Here is a 17,534-nt window from a genome sequence, read left to right on the forward strand (position 1 = left end):
CACACACCATTTCACAAAGTAATTAATTATATGTAAATATATGTATTTATAACATATATTTGATATATTGTATATATTTGAGTTTGGGGAGTCTGAGAAGCAGGAAGGGCAACAGCAGGCCTCCAAGGAGGAAGGTGCTAGAGCTGCAGGGAAAGACTCTGAGAGTTGTGGGTGGAGAGTAGTTAGGTACTTTTCAGCAGGAACTCAGAGATGCTTGTCTCGGATTGGAGTTGGACAGAAACTCCTGGGCAGGAGACACCTAGATAACCTGGAAGAAAAGGTGACAAAGGTCTTGAACATGCAGTCAGTTTGACTGGATCCTTCTATGCAGGTCTGGACGGATTCAGCCCTCAACCCATTTTAGTCCAGAAGAGCACAGTCTAGGCAGCCAAATCTTAAACTACATGGTATGGAAAGTCCCAGTATCCTTCCTGAATATATTTCTGTGGCTACCCCATGAGGATGTGGCTTGTGGCCTGTGATGAAATGCCTACCCAGAGACCATAATAAATGCAGAACTTTGGAAGAGAGTTGCTAGTGTTGCTATACTTGGGGACAGTCTTTTCTGTTCCCAAGACAATGGACTGTCTCTGAGGGGACACTCTGAATTCTGGACTTTAAATTATGAGATAGTCACATCCACATGAGGGTGCTGACATAGGGCACAGCAAACCCAGACTCCTATACTCAAGATCAGAGGAGCCCAATGGCAGAGGCAAGAGAGGACCTGTGACAAAATGGAGAGAAACTGGACTAGATCAGAGACCTCACAGGGTACCCTATTACCAGTGATGGTACCCACACCCATAGTTGATCAAAATCATGTTAATTTAGAACGTCAAGGATATGTGGCATTCATTGGTGTGATCTAGACTTTAGCACCAGGCCTGGCTCTCAGAAGCTGACTAAGCAATTTTGTGCAGTGGCAATATATAGTCTGAAGAGCCTGGAAAGCTGATCTGGAAAAATGATCAACCTATTAATCCCTAATTACCACCATTAAATTTGTATTTTCTTTTTCCCAATATTATCATCATTATGGGGAACTGTGAAAGATGTGGGACCACTCTCTACTTGCAAGCTGCCTCAGTTCTGGAGACTCTGGCAGTGGATATGGACCTCTAGATCAAACACCAAGAACAGCTTGTATAAGTATCAGCAATATAAGCATCAGCATTTTTATACCTATTCCACAATACTATGAGAAGACAACCCCAGGTGGTATCTTCAAAGTTGAGTTTGGGGACCCCATATTTTCCACACTGGTCATATTGTGTCTCTACCTTCCATGGTTGGTCACACTTCAAACAGAAAGGTAAACACAGAACAAAGGTAATCATGCTTTTGTTAAAGACGTTTGAAAATGTAAGAACCATGGACAGTTTCTTCCTGGATATCACAATGCTTGTAAGTGAAATTCTGGGCTATTTTGTAATCCTTGAACTCCATGAAAATAAATATAATGATTTTCAGCAAATACAGCAGAAAGTACAAAGAGTAACCATGTATCTGATAAAAAAAATGGTCAGAAAAAAACTCCTTAAAGGGCCAGGAAGTTCACCTTGCTGTCTTCTGAGCCATTCTTGCTAGAACTGTTGAAACAAAATATCCAAACCAAAAACTGAAAGTTTCAAGAACTGCAGCTCTGAACTTGAGCAGATGTGTTTAATGTGTGTGTATGTGAGCTTGAGTGTTTATATCTTCGCCATGTGAGTGCAGGTGCTTGTGGATGCCTGAAGAGGGCGTCAGATGTCCTGGACTGGAGTTATAGGTGATGGCCTCATGTAACGAATCCAGGTCTTCTTTTCAAGAGAAGTACATACTCTTAATTGCCAAGGCTTCAGTCAAGTGCTTTTTCATTTTTAAGAAATGAGATGTCTCTATGGTGCCAAGGCTGGCTTTAAACTCCTGGTCTCAGGTTATGGTCTTGCTTCAGGCTCGCAGTTCGCTAGGGCTTAATGTACATACTATGTTCCTGGCTCTATAGAAAGGATTTTGAGTCTTCCCAAGACAAAAAAAAATAGTAAATGTAGGTGGATTTGCCAATAACCTTGGTCTGATAGTTGTAAATTGTAGACAAGCATTGAAATATCACATACATTCCATTAATGGGTATGCTTATTTTTGTCAATTAAAATCAATGTTACAAAAGTTTGTGCAAGAGCTTATACAATAGCTCAGTGGTTTAGCACTTATTCCTGAGGCCTTGTGTTCAATCTCCTGTACTACAAAAGTTGTTAGTGGTAGTAAAAGGACTTGAAAAGCAAGAGGACGAATCTTTACTGACATTCTAGGAATGGAACAATAGGGATTTTCTCTCTGGATGTAGGAAGTTGGGCACATCTGAAAAAGGAGACATGGAGAAACCAAAAGATACCAGCAGACAAATAAAACAGAAGAAAGCTCCATTCAATATGTCCATATTCAACTACATGTAATTGAATATCTATTATGTACCAGGCTCTGGGCATTATGTTTTCCCATGCACCAAGCACTACCATACCACCTAGAATGAGAGAAAAATGTCATCGTTGGAAATCCCAGTCCTGCCACCTCTCAATTCTGTGGCATCATAATTTAGAGAATTTGCCAGAGTAAAAGTTTAATAATTTGCATACCTGAAGAGTAGGTAATCTTAGACCCAGGTTTACAGACAAGGCACACAGCCAGTGTTAAAATGTCACCATTTCCACTGAACTGTGTATCATATTCCTGGGATTCAAACTCGAGTCCAACCAAAAGCACATGACCATCCCCTTCCTCCACCAGCAATGCCTAGCACATTTCAGTTTTTGGCACACTGAGGATCTGGGAACAAAATTATTGATGGTGGGGGAGCTGAAAATTTATGTAGCATGATCCCTATTGGATTCTAGCTCACTTTGTACCCCAACCCCTAGAGCAATAGTGAATTCTGTCATTATTTTCTTTGGATTCTTGTTGATGTCTACAGAACAAGGACACTTGCAAGAGGATTCCTGAAAAGTTCCTTAGAAGCCTAAAGTCAGAGGAGAGCAAACAAGGGAGCCATGTAGGTGGAGTTTTCCCATCCCAGGATCCACTTCCAAATTACCACACAGAGGTTTATATTAATTGTAAATGCTCAGTCAATAGCTCGGGCTTATTACTAACCAGCTCCTACGTTTTAAATTCATCCATATTCCTTATTTGCACTCTGCCATGTGGTGATAACTTTATTATCATAGCATGGCCCATTCACCTTGCTTCTCCATGTCTCCTCCTGACTCCTGACTCCACCCTTCTTTCTTCCTGTATCCTTAGTTTGATCACTGTGCCCAAACTTTTTGTCTGGCTACTGGCCAATCAGCTTTTATTTGCCAATGAGAGTAATACATATTCATAGTGTACAAAAAGATTGTTCCACAGCAAAGCCAGATACACTAGACAGCAGCATGGAGCCAGCAGATACCATCAGCCATTAATGGTCACAACCCTCCTGTGCAGAACACCATTCCATTTCACACACACACAAAACCCTGAAGTCTGGGGCTGATAGTTTCAACATGATCTCACTATTACTGCTCCCCTGAGCTATATAGAGTCACAGTCTGATGGGATTTTGTCAGACTCATGAGAGGGTCAGACAGGAGCTGAACAGGCAGAGACATTCTATACAAGGAGGGATTGATCACACTTGACCTGAGTACAGAGTTCATGGGCCACCTTAGGGACTGATCTGAGAAACCCAGCACTCCCCAGGACACTGAGCTCAAGCTTTCAGTGGCTCTTGTCTTCCCGAGCCATTGGAGGAACTCATTGCAACCTCTGGGCACCTGGGAGAAGCTTCAGGGCTCTAGAGTATCCCTTGGGGAACCAGAAAATTGTGCTGGTCAGCTTTGTTCTACACAGGTCCCTAGGGACAGGACCAGTCTGGCTGATGCCCAGGGGAGGAGTTGAGCTCTGGATCCCAACCACAATAAGACAGTTTATAACCATCCCCATGCCCCAGGATAGACCTCTAGAGAATATTAACCACAGGGCCTGGAGGGGCAGGCTGAGGGTGGGGCCACAAGCCATGTGGACCTCTGTGTACTGGGGCAGCCATCACTAGCAAATCTTATGGATCTCCTCCAGAAATCTCACCCACTGGTTGGGCCAGAGGTACTTGTGACCCTGAGCACAGGTGAAGCCCAGGATAGGCAAATGGGGAGTGAGACTCCAAAAAAATGAGGCCCTGACCTAAGATAATCTTTCTATCTCTGTTGGTGAGTGTGTCCATGACAACCAGGGTCTGTTGTGCCAGCTGACAGTGCCTTGGAGCAGGATGAGGGCCTCGGAGCATGGGTAGGAAACAGTCCTTCAGTCTGCAGAGCTTTAAGAACAGGTATGTGTGCTTATGTCAGGCAATGGCCAGTGGAGAAAAAGTAATGTGGTAACCTTGAGGGAGGGTGAGAAGGATCTGTCTGTGAGGAATGTCTGGGTAGACTCTGGCTTAGTGTTAGCATTTTGTTAATTGTAGATTTGTTTACAATAACTTTAGCTTTTATTAACTTGTTGCCATATTAGTAATCTTGGTTTTGAATCTCATCAGCCAGTGATAGTACTTCATTCACCCGAGTCTTCTGAGCAGAGAGAAACCACATACAGAAAGACAGGTGCACAGCACGAGGGTTGTGTCCACTGCCTCACAGGATGTTGCTGTTCTTCCTTCCTCCTCCTCCTTCCCCTCCTCATGCTGAACTTCATACTCTCTCTTCTATCTTCCTCTTGCCCATCCTCCTTCATCTATTTCCTTTAAGCTATGCACTATCATTATGTTACCTAGCCAGGGATTCTGCCATGCTATGGGTTCCAGATGATAATGTAGAATAAACGCCCCTTTACTGGGCTGCATGTTGCACAGGTGCCAAGGGCCAGGGGCTCCTTGGCTGTCATTGCATCCTTTGGCAGTGCCATTACTCCCATGAATTCAACATCAATGAATTGCAAGAGAGTGTTGTGTTAATATGCCCTTTCTTTCTGGAGAAAGGTGACTGATATGGAGCCCAAGGCTAGGTACACAGTGACATGTACTCTAACATGTAGTTATATTACCATTACTAGCTTATATTTTGGGAAAGACAGTCAAGCTATATAGAAGGAATGGTGCTTGACTTGGTCTGTCCCCAACATTAAGACTTTCATTAGCTAAGGTACTCATAAATGGTTACTGGGGTCAAGGCCTAGTAATGAGGAGGAAGTGTGTCTGAACCAAAGGGGCCTATCCCATTGTAGAATAAAACCAATTTTCAATTTTATGAGCAACAAATGGGAAAAGAATGCTAGCATTACAGAGTTTGAGTACTGGGTGGTTATGGGAACACCCCATAAAACAAGCAATGATTGGAATGGGGAGAAGAGGACACCAAGTACAGCAGGGAGCTGTTGGGAAGAGCTAGTGGATCAAGAAGTCTAATGTTAGAGCTGTTGCTTTGAGGTGTGAGAGAGGCATCAGAAGGGTTTATGTAGATGTCTTAGGATTTCTATTGCTACAACAAAACACCATGAGCAAAAAGCAAATTGAGGAGCAAAGGGTTTATTCAGCTTACACTTTCACATTGCTGTTCATCACTGAAGGAAATCAGGACAAGAACCCAAAAGGGCAGGAACCTGGAGGGAAGCTGTTTGCTGGCCTGTTTCCCATGGCTTGTTCAGTCTGATTTCCTACAGAACCCAGGACCTCCAGCCCAAGGATGGCTCCACCCAAAATGGTCTGGGACCTCCTCCACTGATCACTAATTGAGAAAATGTCATAGAGCTGGATCTCATGGGGACATTTTTTCAACTGAGGCTTCCTCCTCTCAGATAACTCTAGCTTGTGTTAAGTGGACACAAAACCAGTTAGTACAACAGGTGACCACCAAAGCTGAATTGTTTCTTGGAAAAGTTGGTTCCAATAGCAAACTGTATGGTCATATTTGAGGATGGAGGCAGAAACCAAAGAAGCTGATAGACAATGTACCTAGGGCACAGCCTGCTGAAGTGTGATCCTAATTAGTCTTATCAATAATCACTCAGAGTCAGATATTGAGGGTGAAAGCTGAAAGATCAAAGAAGCAGAGCAGCCACTAGGGACTTTTTAACTCTACGAATCCTCAGACCAAATGGGGGTGAGATCCTGTCCCCACCACCTTATATTCTTGTCTCTACCTCCCGATTGTGCTGGGATTAGAGGTGTGAGCCTCCCAAGTGCTGGGGTTAAAGGTGTGAGCCACCATTGCCTGGCCTCTATGGTTAACTAGTGGTTAGCTCCACCCTCTGATCTCCAGGCAAACTTTATTTGTCAGAACATAAACAAAATATCACACAACATTTTCCCCCTTTTGTCTAAATACAGTAAGTACAGTAACTATAGGCAAGAACAAAATATCACACAACAGCCCAGAGATGTGAAGGGGGCTCAGGTACACTTAACCCTGAGGAATAAGAAGTAAAGTGACTAGATTTAAAGTAATAATTATTGGAATTATCATGGAAGGAATTAACAATCTTAAAGACTGTCTAGAGGTTTAAATGCATAGCCGTTTCCGGAACAGGAATGAGTTCTAAAAGAAATGTTGTTTATCTTCATGGTACATTTCTACTTTATGATTTATTCCTAAGCAAGGAACATAATGAAACCTGTAACCAAATACGTATATGCAGGAAGAGTGAGCTCAACATTATTATAATGACAGAAAATAGGAAATCATATAAATGCTGCATAAGAGCACATCATAGTACATCCATCATAAGCAATCTAATGGAAAGCTTCAAAATCATGTTACCCAGCAGCAAAATGTGACAGTTACTGCCCAGTAAAGGTTATTTTTATTGCTATTAAAACATATGGATAATAGTTTATTAAAATTGCATGTTTCTGAAACATCTAGAAACAAGAAAATCTGTTTAAAATTATAATCCTAGCATACTAAATGCTCCCAATTGCATTCTTCTTATTATTTAAATATATTTTAATGGTATTCTTTCCCTTACCCCAAGTATTCTCAGACCCTCCCCACCTCCATATCCACTCAATTTCAAGTTATTTTCTTTCTAAGAAAAAAAAATACAAAAACAAAAGCAAGCAAACAAACCATTAAGACAAAAACACTGAAACAAAACAGAAAAAGCTACAAAAAACATGAATCTCATTTTGTGCTGGCAAATGAATCTTGGGTATGGGCTTGCCCTGAGTGTGGTTGATGGTCACTGTCACTCCCTTGGAGAAAATTGATTTCCCTTTTACCAGTGGTTATCAATTGCAAAAACTTCATTTTACTGCTGCTCCTTTAACAAAACAATAATAGTAGATTTTCCCCTAGGCTCATGACCTGTGTAATCTCAGGTTCATGGCCACTTTCATAGTGCCAGGTGTGGGTTCCATCTCATGGAGAGGGCCTTAATTCCAACCAGGATAGTTGATCACTCCCATAGTATTTGTGCCACTATAGCACCAGTATATCTGAGAGGCAGGTTGCTGTTGTATGCCATATAGTTTGTAGTTAAGTGACATTAATGATTACCTTTCTCCTCTGGTAGCATGCAATACACCTTCCAGTGTAACGAATACTAATTAGTAGAGGTGCAGCTTCTAGTTAGGCACCAACTCAGCTTTTCTCTGCTCAATGATATAAGAAGCATTGTCTTTGACAACAGGACTTTGATACCATCAGATTGTAGAGACGAACCAAAGGCCCTGGTAGTGATCTGTGATGTTGCAGGGGCATAAGGTATATGCAGGAATTCTTTGACCAATGACTCTACAAAATATAGTCAATTTCTAGTCCTGTGAGTTTTACTCTGTGGCATATTATGTCTAGCTGGGGCATTGTCTCCCCCATTGTTAGGTAACTCTATTTAAATTACTTTCATATATTTTCATATTTTATGAAACTTCTATAGTAGTAGGTTTCCACATGACTTTTCAAAAGGTCTTTAAAGTTAGTAATTCTCTCCCCATCTGCCCTCCTATACCCTTCTCTATTTAATCAGGTAGACACTGTCATGTTGGTCCATCTACCAACTACCCATGCCTATTCTCCATTGTTCTTACTGCTTGATTTTATAATTAGTTTCCTGTTTCTCAAGAAGTCGACTTTTGCTGTATGACTGCAATTTTGATGCAGTGTATAATTAATTTGAAAAGAAATGATCTTACAATACTCAGCATTTTCATCAAGGAACAAGATTGTACTCTGATGACTCACCTTTATGTTAAAAAGCCAAGTAGTTTATTTACAAAGTTTCAGAAAACTATGAAGATGAAAGTCAGAGTAGTCTACCGATGTTCTAATGTAAAAAATCAAATAGATGGGTACTTTATAGATAATAGAATGGTGAACAGATACTGTATTCTGAAACACCCCATAAAAATAAAGTGCATATGAGCTATGTCTCTGTGTGTAAGTAATTCAAAGAGAATTCTCTCTGTGGAAGTTTCTTAAGGCAAGAGTGGTCCTGGGTCCATGGTTCCAAAGAAGAAGATGGCCAAGTGTGACTATATGAATTTGTGAGGAAAACCATCTCAGTCTGTAAAATGAGGCTAAAAATCATTGGACTCTATGGCACACAACAAAGGCACCTGAAATAATGTGTCAGTTGGGATTCTTTGGGATCTTCTGTATTGCTGTCAGCACAGGCAGTATCAGAGATAGGGCCGGGTACACACAGTGTAGAACAAGTCCATGGAGGGCCCTGCCAGACAAGGACAAAGCCAGAGAAAAGGATTATCATCTACTGCTCCTCAAGTTAGGTCACAGCTCCACCCATTACAGCCAGCTAGTATTTTGGTCCAGCCCAGCTGCCAGAGAACAGGGCCAGGTGCTAGCCCTACAGGTTTTGGGTTGAGTCTCAGTCGTGATGGAATGTTTTGGTGGAGGAACCAAGCTCACCGTCCTAGGTAAGTGGCTTTAATGCTCCTTCCCATTCAGCTCAACCCTTGTTGTCACGGAAAGGTCTGTTTTTTCCCTCTGGGAACCTCTTCTCATCTGCCCTCCCCAGACTTAAGGACTGTATCCTTAACCTTCTCCATGGTGACTAGGGGAGATAAGTATTTTAGAGTAATCTGCAGGAAAGGCCAGAAGATCAGAAGCTTCTGGCCTCAGATTCTTATAAATATACTGTGATCTCATGGGATTTAGTTATGGTCTGGCTGGAGTCAAGGGCTCCATCCTTGTTCTCAGACAGATTAATCATTGGGGACCATGGACTGGGTCAAGGAAGGGCTACTAGGACTTTTTCAGATCCCATAGTATCTTTATAGGGTGTCAAGGATTGGAACTAGAGATGTAGGTCCAGCTTCCAGGAACTTAGATTACCTAAGTGGGGAACACAGAGGTATGGTGAAGGAGTAGGCTTGTCAGATCTTCTACTGAGCTGCTGAGGTCCTCTAGACACAGGGACAACACTGAGTAGTAGGGAAACCAGATCTAGCTCATCTAAGGATTGTGGAGGATTCTATCTAGAAAGCCTCATATCCCTGGGTTATGGTGTCTCATGTTTCCATTGGCTGCTTTCTATCTTCTTCAAATGGCATGTTAAACTTAGGAGGTCAGGAATGAGGGACAAACTTGGGGTTTCAGAATACTCCCTGACTGTCAAGGAAACAGGCTGCTGCTGTGAGCAAGTGACAGCAATGCTCTTCCATCTGAGTGAAGAAACCTTCAGAACATGGCCAGGGTAGATGGTATAGTGGTCAGGTCAAAATGTGTAGGAAGCATTAGAGCCCTGGAGTAACCTCAGATCTTCGCTGAATGGAACACACTACCCAGTGGAAAAGCTGTGTGAATTGATGTGGAGACTCATTGTTCCAAGATAACAGAAGGTTCAGTGTTCCTGGGTGCTGGGGACAAAGAAGGGGCCTCCTCACTTAATGAAAATGCGATCTTCAAAGCAAGGTGGAATATAACCTGTTTGCCAGAGAGCTCTGACCACCATAGAAATAAAGAGGAGATGGGCTGGGGAAGGTAATCCGATATGGGGTAAATTCCAAGTTAGATTATATTCAATAGGGTGGAGAGAGCACAGTCATGCCTGCAGACAGTGTCCAGGTCATGTAACTTGGTAGAATGTCCAGTAAAGGCTACTAAGAAGGCTGTACTCATGGAGGCTCAAGGGGGCAGATGAGAAAGAAGAGAAAGTTCCAGGTGAATAAGATGACCAAGGTGAAGAGCCACTGAGATTTTGATATTTTGTATTTTGTCTCCTGAATCAACCCCCTTCTTTTATTCACATAAGTCAGCCAAATATTAAACATAGAAGTTAGGCAGTAGTAGTACACGCCTTTAATCCTAGCATTCCAGTGGCAGAAATCCATGTGTTCAAGGATACAGCTAAGCATGGTGACTCACGCCTTTAATCCCAGGGAGTGATGGTAGAAAGCAGAAAGGTATATAAGGCATGAGGACCAGAAACTAGAAGCACTTGGCCTGGTCCTCACACTTTATATATCTTTCTGCCTTCTATCATCACTCCCTGGGATTAAAGGCTCACTCCCTGGGATTAAAGGTGTGTGTCACCATGCCTGGCTGTTTCCAATGTGGTATTGAACTCACAGAGATCCCAGATGGGTTTCTGCCTCTGGAGTGCTAGGATTAAAGGTGTGAGTGCCACCATTTTCTAGCCTTTGTATCTAGCGGCTGTTCTGTCTCTGACCCCAGATAAGTTTATTAGGGTGCACAATATTTTGGGGAACACAATACCACCACAAAAGTCCACTCCCACAGTTACAGTGTTTCTACCTTCCTCCGAGGAGCTCAATACAAACCAAGCCACAGTGGTGTGTCTGATTAATGACTTCTACCTGAGTAGTGCAACCATGACCTGGAAGGCAAATGGTGTACCTATCATCCAGGTTGTGCCCACTACACATCCCTCCAAACATTTTACATGGCCAACAGCTTCCTCACTTTGACAGTGGACCAGTGGAGATCTCATGACTGCTTGTCTTGCCAAGGTACACACGAAGGTAACATTGTAGAAAAGAGTGTATCTTCTGCAGACTGTCTCTAGGAGCCCAGCCTTTCCTTAGACTAGTGCACACAGAATGGGGTCTCTTCTCTATGCTAGCAATCTCAACCTTTCTCTTACCCACTGAATATTCAAAAAAAATCATTGATCAGAAGTACTACTTTGTCCCATTTGTTCTCCTTATATGTTTAATTTTGAATCCTTTGGATCTACAATGTGGGGAGATGGGATTCAGGTTCCCAGTGAGAAATTAGTTCTCCTTTGAAACATGCAGAGGGTATCACCCTAAGAGTGACTTTTCCCTTGTGCTGCATTGTTCTCTGAGCCCTGCGATGCAGGTACACACATTTAGAATGTAGCTGAAGTAAGACACCATGTTTCATGCTAAACAACTAACTTAATATTATATAGCAAGTCTCCAAATGTGTAGATTCTTGCAATAAACTTAGACAATTCTATTATATAATGAAAACATTGGTTCTCATGGTCCTCTATAATGGGGCATGAGGTGGGATAACCACTCAAGCATAATAACTAGATCTAATGAGAAATGGATCCAACTCAGTCCCTGAAGGGGTTCTAAATAATTGTTCATAGGAACTGGTCTCAGAGTCAAATTACGGACTACTCAAAGTCAGGTCAAGTGAGACTTAAAGGAAGACTGAGTGTGACCTGAGAGGTAAACTCAAGCCAGTTGCTTAGGTAGACTTAGCTGTAGCAGGCACCCTCTTCACTGGCCCAAGTCCTCTTATGTGCATCAGCACACCAGTGTGCACTTCAGATTGGTGTCAATCAAGGTCTTTGAAATTCACAGTCAACATTCAGTGACCCAGCCTCTGTCCAAGTCAGCAAGGATTTAGTGTTCAGGGCTTGGAGACATCATCCTTGGTAGCTCATAAGCAGTATGGACCCTAACTATATCCAGAACACTGGTGGATTAGACAGTGCAGTAGCACAGTCTGCAAAGCCAGAAATGTTCTTCATCAATGAGGCAGAGTGACAGTTGACAACCCTGAACTTGACCTCAGGCTCCTAGTCCCCAGTTTCTGAACTAGGAAGAACCTTTGGGATTTGTGCTTCATGGCAGCTTTCTGATGTTAGGGCACGATAAAGTCCATGCCCAATAATAAGAAAGGAAGACCCTGAGTGTCCTCACAGCAATGTTCCTTGCTGGGGATAGAGCCAACATTCTCCGTACCCAGATATTGCTCAGAGACTCACTTCCTCATCCTTTTGTTTCAAGTTTTGACTCACAAATTTGGACACAAAAATTAATTAATTACTAATTACTAATTAATTAATTACTAATTACTACAGAAATAGTAATGTTCTCATATTCCCACCAAGCAACCTCTAACCCTCATTTTAACTGGATTTTGATTCAACTATAACATTAAACTCCTCCCTTATATCATGTTAGAAAAGCACATTCCAGAAATTGTATCTTGTCTGCTATGATTAAATATACTTCCGGGTTTACAAAAATAATTCCTAGACAGCATATCAAACTCCAAAAGAAGTTATTGATTATTTCTTGATAATAGTCAAGTTGTCATTAAATGACTGCATGACACGACCCTATAGTATTTAGTAATGTATTATTAGTAATGATTCTACCATGTGTTGGAAAATGAGATGTGAATTGAAACTGATGGTTGTGTGTGCTCTCCACCTGCTGTCTTCAGCAGGGCTTCAGACTTCTTTTTTTGATCTTTGCCAGGCAAGAGCTGCAGAGATTGAGATAGTGGGCCCAAGACTTTGCATAGACTCCACACAGTTAGTAGCTTTCATGACCTGTTACCAAGGGCTCCTCTCTGTTCATTCTTATCCTGTAAAGAGCTTCTTCTAAAGAAAGTGTGGAAATTTTATGAATGACTTTCTGGTAAGGCTGGCTCAGAGGACATTTGGGATCCTGGGAAAAAGGAACTTTCAGAGAGGTCACCATGTATCCCAGAATCACCAGAGACTGCATATGTCACAGCTGAAACTGGAGGGTAAGGTGCATGTAGGGTTTTTGCATGAGCCTATATCACAGTGCTGGGTGTTCGGCGAAGGCACCAGATTGATTGTCCTAGGTAAGTGACTCTTTCCTCTTCTATTACTATAACCTCTAGGGTTTGAGATGATTTTTTTGTTCAGTTGTTTCTCATTCTCTATTGTACTTAATGCTTAAACTTCATTCTAGGTAAATAATCTCTTGCTTCTCTACTTTCTGCCGCTTGCCTTAGATGGTTCCCTGTCACCTTTCATGTCTAATCTCAAAGACGAGGGCAAAAAAGATAAACTGTTAATATGTGTCTGTCATTTTGTTGAGATATGCAGTGCTCTTATAAGTACTCCACTGTGTCATTCTCTATGAGTGTCTATCTTTAATGAACTTTGTGAGGGCTAAAGTGAGTTACTATCTCATGGGGAAGGAAGGTCAGAGACACAGAAGGAGAAGAAGCTGTTGAATTAGAAGAACATAGAACACTCAGCACTGAGGCTGGTGAATAACATGTCAGAGGTCAGGTAAGCTGGAGAGTGGAACTTGGGATTCAGTTCCTAGGACAGGCAGGAGAAAGGATCCTCAAGATCCCATGGAAAGCTATGAATAGAGCAGTAATCAATCTAAAACTCAGGAATTTTAGTAAGGAGAAGAAAGCTAAGGGAGCTCTGGACACAGGAAGTCAAGAGAAGAGAGACTGGAGATGCAGTTGGGAAGCTGGGTTCCTGGGTCTCTCTAAGACACTGGTTAGGAAACAGAGCAACTGTATTCACATAGCTCTGGTCCTGATCCATGAAAATTACACAACTCATCCAGAGAAGGGGATCTCACCTCAGTTTGCAGAATGAGAAACAGTTCACCCAGATACATGCTACACTGAGCAGAGGCCAGGGACCTACAAGGCACAGATTTGGGTGAAAACAAACTCCTATATTTAAAGTTTAGACTCAGGACAGGTTTTACCTCAGAACTGTCCTCTGAATGGGCCAGACAGACTGCAGACATATATAAAAAACAGAAAGAAGGTTACAAGGGCAGAAAAGTGAAGGTCAGGTATCTTTGTTGAAGGTCAAAGTGCAGGGAGGTATCAAGGAACTACTGCAGAAATATGGGGTGCATAATTCCTAAGAACATAGGAAGTATATAGAAGAGATGCATACCCCATTTTCTGTACTCTGTGTGTTCAAACACAGTCACTAAACTCAGATCACTTAACATGCTACCTCCAGGATTCCTATTGGGAGACTAAGATTCTGAGCTTCTCTTTCTCTACCCTGCAGGTCAACCCAAGTCTACACCTTCAGTCACCCTGTTTCCACCATCCCCTGAGGAGCTCAAGACTTTCAAAAAGGCCACATTGTTATGTCTGATAACTGACTTTTACCCAGGTGTTTTGACAGTGACCTGGGAGGCAGATGGTACACCTATCACCCAGGGTGCAGAGACCAGTAGGCCTACGAGAGTGGGTAGCAAGTACATGGCTAGCAGCTACCTGAACTTGACAGAAGAAGAATTGAAATCTATAAGCAGGATCAGCTGTCTGGTCACTCATGAAGGGGACACTGTGGAGAAGAGCTTGTCACCTACAGTGTGTTTCTAGGCCTTTCAAAGTTCAACAAACCCACAGAGGCTAGGATTTGAATCATGCACAAGTATACCTTTACTGCTCTTACCTACCATAGCCCTTCTCCCTGCTCCTGAAACGCACAATAAAATGTCCATTCCCAACTTGTAAGTCTACTCTAACTCATTTGTTTTAGTGTATATTTTCCTGAGATTCAGAGTAGTGTGGGGATGTCCTGGTACCCTGTACTCTCACCCAGGGTTATAGCCTGCATCATCATCACCCTAGGGAGTACCATCTCTACACAGACACATTTTCCCAGCCCTCCTCTGGAGCTCTGATCACACCATGAAATTGTACAGTGTGAATGTCATAAACTTCCGTATTCTCACTCTTTAATATACCTAATCATGTGTCTCCTCCATTTCTAACAATCTATTGATGCTTAATCATCTTGCCTTAGAATTACAATTTGGAGACTGGGACACTTCTATTATCTGTGATCTCAGTTTCTGTTACTCAAGTCAAAATGAATAAGTAGTATTGGGAAATTGGAAGTTTATTACAATCAATACAAACAAGTAAAATCAGGCTGAAGATAGCACATATGTGGGGTTCATGAAGGCTGCAGTATGGTTGCAGTCAGCCTTCATGTGAACATGAACTAAGGCAAACAAGACATGATTTTCAGGCCAAATGTTAACAAAGGCATTCAGTGCTGAATGTGAGAGACTATGACAAGTCTCCACTTCAGAACTTGATTCTGGGATTTGTCATACAACATCAGTGCTGAAGGTTCCAGGCATGACTAAATATCTGGGTACCCTACAGAGAACAAGACTGTCCCTAGAATCCCCATCCAACCAGGTCTCATTCTTTCCCTAGCTCAAGGCATAATAGTTTAGGGTGCAGCTGTATCCTGAAGTTATCACAGGCCCCTACTAGGGGACTAGGTCAACCTCCTAGCAATGCAGACCTTGTTCAACATCATTGTTCTATAGTTCCCAGGACTTAGGGACACATGACCAGGGTCTGTACTAAGTTTATTGTTGTGGAATCAGCCTGGTGACATATCCTAAAGGATTAGGGAGTATTCAAAACAGTGGTGTGAGCAGAAATAAGGCAAACCTACTAGATCCTAGCCACACCAATTCAAACCGTAGTTTCTGCCTTAAAAGGGTATTCAGTAGATTATGTTGTACAGCAAATGACTTAGTTCATGGTGGTGATTCAAAGTTGAAGTTCTGTCCTTGGCCATATTGGATTCAATGCCAGCTCCATACTCACCCACCAGCTCCTGTCTAGAGGAACACATTTTCATCACTTTGTTGTAACATTTTTGTTGTTATTGCTGTTATTTTTTTTTGAGAGAGGGTCTCTCTACACAGCCTTAGCTCCCCTGGAACTCAGTACACACACCAGGCTGGATTCAAGCTCACAGAGCTCTGCCTGCCTCTGCCCCCAAAGTGCTGGATCACAGATGAGCACCACCATGCTCTGCTTGTTGTAGTTTAATTACTGAGAACACTGAGCTAAAGACTCAGGAGCAAAGGTAGAGATAGTAAAGCTCTATTCCCATCAACTAGTAGTTACATAAATTTTGCAGTGTTGGTTAATGAGCTCAGATTCATGCTAGGCAAATATTCTACTGCTGAACTACCTCCCCAAACCTTTTTTCTAATGATGGTTACTTTTTATTTTTTACTGCTGCATAGTCATTGTTCACTGTGGCAGGTTTCACAAAAATATTTTCATTCAAGTTCATCATTTTCTTTGACCGTATATAGCACCCTATGCCTCATTCTTTCCCTAATCCTGAACACAACATACTTTTGTTCTTCTCCTTGGTTGAATAATGCTTCATTTTGTACACAAAACACTTTTACTTTACCTTCTCATCTATGTCTGGGCTAATCCTACACTCTGGCCTTGTGATTAGTCTTGCATAAACAAGGATGTGCAGGCTTTCAGTAGTCCTCTGTCTGTGTGCATAAGAGGCCCTAAAGACCCCACATGAAAAGTGTTGAAACTATAAGCACCATATACTAGGCACCAAATCATCATACAAAAATCACTAGCTTTCCTGCTTTCCAGCAGTTCACAGGCTTAGCAAGGAATCAGGAAAACACTTCTATTCCTAATAGCTTCCATGTAGAAAAATAATTCCTAGAAGTAAACCTAAATAAGTAAGTGCAACAACAAAAACTAAAACACTGAAAAAAGGAAACTTTTGTTTCTTTATGAGATAGATTTTTGCTTTGTAGCCTAGTCTGACCTTGAACTTCTTCATTCAACCTCCTTGGTGCAAGAACAGCAGCCTGTACTCCCATATTTTCAACTCTTTTAAAATAAAACTGTCAAAGAGTAACTCCTTGCTTAAGGATATTGATATTTACTTTTAATCTATTTTTAATTGACAGTTTGTATGTACTGTCATCTTACTAATTTTCTCTCTGACTGCTCTCCAAACTACTCCAAAATGACTGCCCCTTCCTGGCTGCATGCCAGTCCTTTCCCTATACATGTATGTATATTTTTTCATTTTTTCTTTATTTCTTTATTTTTATTAAGAAATTTTTTATTTATTTTACATATCAACCACAGATCCCCATCTCATCCCTCCTCCTGCTCCCCTCCATAATCTCTCCCCCATCCTACTCCCCATCCTTTCCTCCATAAAGGTAAGATTTCCCATGGGGAGTCAGCAAACCTTGTCAATTTATTTGAGGCAGGTACAAGACCCTCTCTCCGCTGGATCAAGGCTGTCTATGCCTGGTTCATAAGCTGGCTTTGTGGAACCTGTTACCTATGGTGGGACACCTTCCACAGCTTTTTCAGTTTTTTCAAGTCTCCTCCAGGCAGTTCCAGCTGCTGTGATTTCATGATTTCAATGGCCATGTGATATTCATAAAACAGGGCTCCATCACACCCTCCCTATTCTTAAACTCCCACAGTTCTTCTACCTCCATTCCCACAGTGCTCCTTGAACTTAGGAGCAGGGCACAAAGATGCATTGTTTGGGTGACAAGCAGT

At 42.0% G+C, this 17,534-nt stretch overlaps 1 protein-coding gene across 1 annotated transcript in view; it reads left to right on the forward strand.

Moving 5' to 3' along the window:
- The window catches only part of LOC131922414 (immunoglobulin lambda-1 light chain-like), a 63,078-nt gene extending 48,413 nt beyond the window's left edge, over positions 1 to 14,665 (forward strand). The window contains 2 exon segments of the mRNA XM_059277198.1: positions 12,989 to 13,025; positions 14,218 to 14,665. Of these exon segments, the coding sequence (XP_059133181.1) occupies positions 12,989 to 13,025; positions 14,218 to 14,537 (357 nt within the window). The 3' untranslated portion in view covers positions 14,538 to 14,665.
- The last annotated feature ends 2,869 nt before the right edge of the window (positions 14,666 to 17,534 follow it).

Source organism: Peromyscus eremicus, chromosome 12 (assembly GCF_949786415.1).
Source record: "Peromyscus eremicus chromosome 12, PerEre_H2_v1, whole genome shotgun sequence".
In the NCBI taxonomy this organism is placed as follows: Eukaryota; Metazoa; Chordata; class Mammalia; order Rodentia; family Cricetidae; genus Peromyscus; species Peromyscus eremicus.